Raw genomic sequence first — 4,269 nt, 5'->3', positions numbered from 1 at the left:
ATGTCGGTTACCAGGTGTTCAATCCATATGAATGAATTTTAAACACTTACGAGTGTATGGTTATTGATTAAATGAAATCTTGTGGTCTATTAAAATTATGGAAATGATTATTATGATAAACTAATGAACTCACCAACCTTTTGGTTGACACTTGAAAGCATGTTTATTCTCAGGTATGAAAGAAATCTTCCGCTGTGCATTTGCTCATTTTAGAGATATTACTTGGAGTCATTCATGACATATTTCAAAAGACATTGCATTCGAGTCATTGAGTTCATCAAGATTATTATTAAGTCAATTATAGTTGGATATATTATGAAATGGTATGCATACCGTCAACTTTCGATGTAATGAAAGTTTGTCTTTTAAAAACGAATGCAATGTTTGTAAAATGTATCATATAGAGGTCAAGTACCTCGCGATGTAACCATATGTTATTGTATTCGTCCTTATGAATTAGGGCGGGTCGTCTCAGTCCCTACCATCGGTCGATGGTCTGAGCTGCCAACCAATCAGCTCTAAACCATTTCACATCATCGCATAATCAATATCAAACACAAATATCAACGACAATGTTCATACACGACTGAAATGTAAACGATAATACAAATAGAACATATTACAATATAAAACTCGGGATTATGCACCAACAACTTTAAAGAGTTGTAGGAATTTGTATCATCAGCTTATTAACTAATTCGAGACTATTTGGCATCTGTAGGTGGTTCCAAGGGTATTTTTGATTCTGATGAGCAGTGGGAGCTATTTTCTTTTGTGTAATAACTACAAGCATGTTACTTCTATGTAGTTGGGTATGCTAAGTACTATAACATACGAAGCTGTGAATAATATTATAGTATTTTTCATTGCGATCACAATGGATAACATGATTTATTAAGACATAAATGAGTTCATGTTGTATATTTTCTAAATCGTTGTACTTCCGCTTGATCATTAATTGCTTTTTAATAGGCTTTAGGCTCCATTGTTACTGGTTTCATCGCAAGAGGCTCTGCAAAGAATGTTGAAAAACGTTATCCGTGAGTTCAAGGATCTGAAACAATCAGAGCGCATGAACAGAGACGCTATCTGCACGAGTTGGTTTTGTGTCGCTGATTCAAGCTTCCAATACTAGGTCACCAAACATTCACAGCTTAAAGATTTTAACTAGAAGGTTTGATCCATTTGACCAACATGACATTCAATTTTAATTGATGTACATGTGTTGATTGAAGCAACCAATACAGCTGCTGTGGATCCAGGGCCGGGCCTGAGAATTTGAATGCCCAGTGCGAGATGGTCGAAAATATGCCCCCTATAAAAAATTTAAATAGCACACCACAATTTTTTTAAGGGTTTGGAACCTAGTAAATCTAGGCGGCTCATCCCTACGCCAATTTTTATTTAATAATCACAATACAATTTTACAAATAAACAAGAAATTCAAGTTACAACATACGAATCACCTAAAATGATGTCTACGTGCATATTTTGATGCAAAATCTTCAATTATTTTGTCATAATCAATATTAGATAAAAACCAGCTTTCAATACTTAAAATTGCTAACCCATTTAACCGTTCTTGATTCATTGTACTTCGTAAATAATTCTTCAATAACTTCAATTTTGAAAAACTCCGTTCCGCAGATGCAACAGTGACTGGTATAGTTAGCAAAATCTTGTATGCAAGTAACACATTTGGAAACATATCGATCTTCTTTGCAAACTCCATTATTTGAATGGATGTCCACGGTCTTTCTCCCTCATAAGCTACATTTGGCAACATGCTCTGCAAATATTCTAACTCCCTGAACAAGTCATTTCCATCAATATCAGAATCTTTATTATATGTCAAAGCAACTTCAAGATTCAAGCAACATTTATTCAAGAGGTCATGATCTAAATTATGTAACTTTGATGCATCAAACATGAAACCAAATATAGATTCAAAATGTTTCACTTGTTTAAATCTAGTCTTTATTTGTGAAAGAGCCATATCAACTAAAACAAGAAAGTAATCAGTTTTAAATTTTTCTTTAGCGGATTGTTGTTCTCTTTCGGTATTTGGAATCTCATCAAATTGTTTTTTCCTACAAGAAGCACGTTTAACGGGAAATTCAGGTTCAACATCAATGGTTTCCGCAATTTTTTTTGCTTCAATAATAGCTCTATCAAGCCCAGTATTCCTATAATTCTCAAGAAAATTAACTAATCCATCCAAACTTTTAATAGCAACATCAAGAAGCATATCTTTCGATTGTAACTTTTTACTAACTAAATTAATATTAAATAAAATATCATACCAAATAACCAAACTTAATATAAATTCAAAACTTGAAAATTCACCATCTATCAATGATTTTACATCTCTACACACTTTTCCATCTTCACTTACTTTAGCTAATTGTATCAAAGCTTCTTTTATTTGAAGAATTTGAGTTATTATAGCTTTTACACTTTCTACATGACTTTCCCAATGAGTAGTAGACAACGATTTTAAAGTCAAATCATCAATATAATTAAGTAAAACACTCCACCGTTTTGTAGAACTAGAAAACACGTTATATATTGTTTGACAAGTTCCGAAAAAAGTCTTCCCTTTATGACAAGAGTTCACCATATCACATAATACTAAATTTAGACAATGACAACCACATGGCATATAGAAAGCTCTAGGATTTATATCAAGTAATCTTTTTTGTACACCAAGATGTTTTCCCTTCATGTTAGATCCATTATCGTAGCCTTGTCCTCTTACACATTTAATATCTAAATCTAGAGATTTCAAAACTTCTTGTAGTGCATTGAAAAGACCTAAACCTGATGTATCTTCTACGACTAAAAACTCTATAAAAAACTCTTCTACTTTTATAGGTGAGCTAGACACATCAACACTTCTTATGATTAAAGTCATTTGTTCTTTGTGACTTACATCAGGAGTGCAATCGAGAATTACTGAAAAATATTTTGCTTCTTTAATTTTCTTTATTATTGCACTTTTTACCTCGGATGCTAACATTTCAATTAACTCATTTTGAATTTTATGATCAAGATAATGATAACGTGTTTCTTTGTTTTCAATTCTACGAAAATGTTGTTTCATTACAGGACCAAACTCGGCAATCATTTGAAGTATTCCTAAAAAGTTTCCATTACTATTTTCATACAACTTTTCATTTGTACCTCGAAACGGCAAATTATATTGAGCTAGACATTTAACAGTAGCAATTATTCTAACTAAAACTTGTTTCCATTGTTCGGTATCTTTTTTAATAAGTTCTTGTAACTCTTTATCAATTGTTTCATTCATATCTAACCTCAACCGCAACTCAGACCATGTTCTTAAATTAATCATATGTTCGGAACTATTTTCATGGTCATTTAAACTTTTACCAAGATGTCTCCAATCACTTAATCCTGTACTTCCTAATTGACTTCTAGTTATAGCAGTTTTAAATAACTTACAACAAAAACAAAATACTTTATCTAGCTCTTTCGAATAAACTAACCATTTTCTATCAACAATATCACTATTTGGTAACTTACATTCATAATGGATATCAGAGAAGTGTCTATTTGCTTTATCTTTTGGGTAATCAAAATTAGTTTCTCTAACTGGCCATTTAGTTACAAGCAAATCTTTCATGTTTGAACTTAAACCATCCCAAACTCTCACATCGAAAATATTAAAATTAACTCCAATATCACAAGACTTTCCAACACTTTCATTATTTTCTTCAACATAATTTTGATTTGCATTATCTCCGAACATATTATTGTATTCATTTTTGTTTTCATTAACATTATTTTCGACAACATTATCCTCTTCAACACCATTTTCACCAACATTATTTGCTTGAACATTGTGTTCTTCAACTATATTCTCATTATCATTACTTTCATGTCTAACAAAATATTTATGCAAAGATCCTTGTAAAGATTGAGTAAGTTCTTGTTGTTGTTTTTTTCTTTTTCTATTTTGGGCACCGGATGGTTGTATTCGAGGAGGCATACTTGTTTAATTTCTTAACAAAATTTATATAAACAAATAAACAATCTAAAAAAAATAAATAGACAAATTAAACAATTAAAGAATGCTAAGTAGACAACTATAAGAAATATAATATTTGAACAGAATATAATCAATCAATTACTATATATTAAAATTAATAATTCCAATCAAAATTATATCATATATTCGTAATAAGTATATAAATAAATATAAATATAAACAAGAGGCAAAGAGTGGAAAGATAACACCTTGGTTTG

At 30.9% G+C, this 4,269-nt stretch overlaps 1 protein-coding gene across 1 annotated transcript; it reads right to left on the bottom strand.

Annotated features, from left to right (window-relative positions):
* Positions 1 to 1,462: 1,462 nt before the first annotated feature.
* On the bottom strand, positions 1,463 to 4,012 carry LOC139889406 (uncharacterized). Its single transcript, XM_071872360.1, has one exon. The coding sequence runs from the start codon at positions 4,010 to 4,012 to the stop codon at positions 1,463 to 1,465; it is 2,550 nt and encodes an 849-aa protein (XP_071728461.1).
* Between the last annotated feature and the right edge of the window lie 257 nt (positions 4,013 to 4,269).

This window comes from Rutidosis leptorrhynchoides, chromosome 2 (assembly GCF_046630445.1).
Source record: "Rutidosis leptorrhynchoides isolate AG116_Rl617_1_P2 chromosome 2, CSIRO_AGI_Rlap_v1, whole genome shotgun sequence".
Taxonomy (NCBI): Eukaryota; Viridiplantae; Streptophyta; class Magnoliopsida; order Asterales; family Asteraceae; genus Rutidosis; species Rutidosis leptorrhynchoides.
This window is presented reverse-complemented; position numbering and strand designations above follow the sequence as displayed.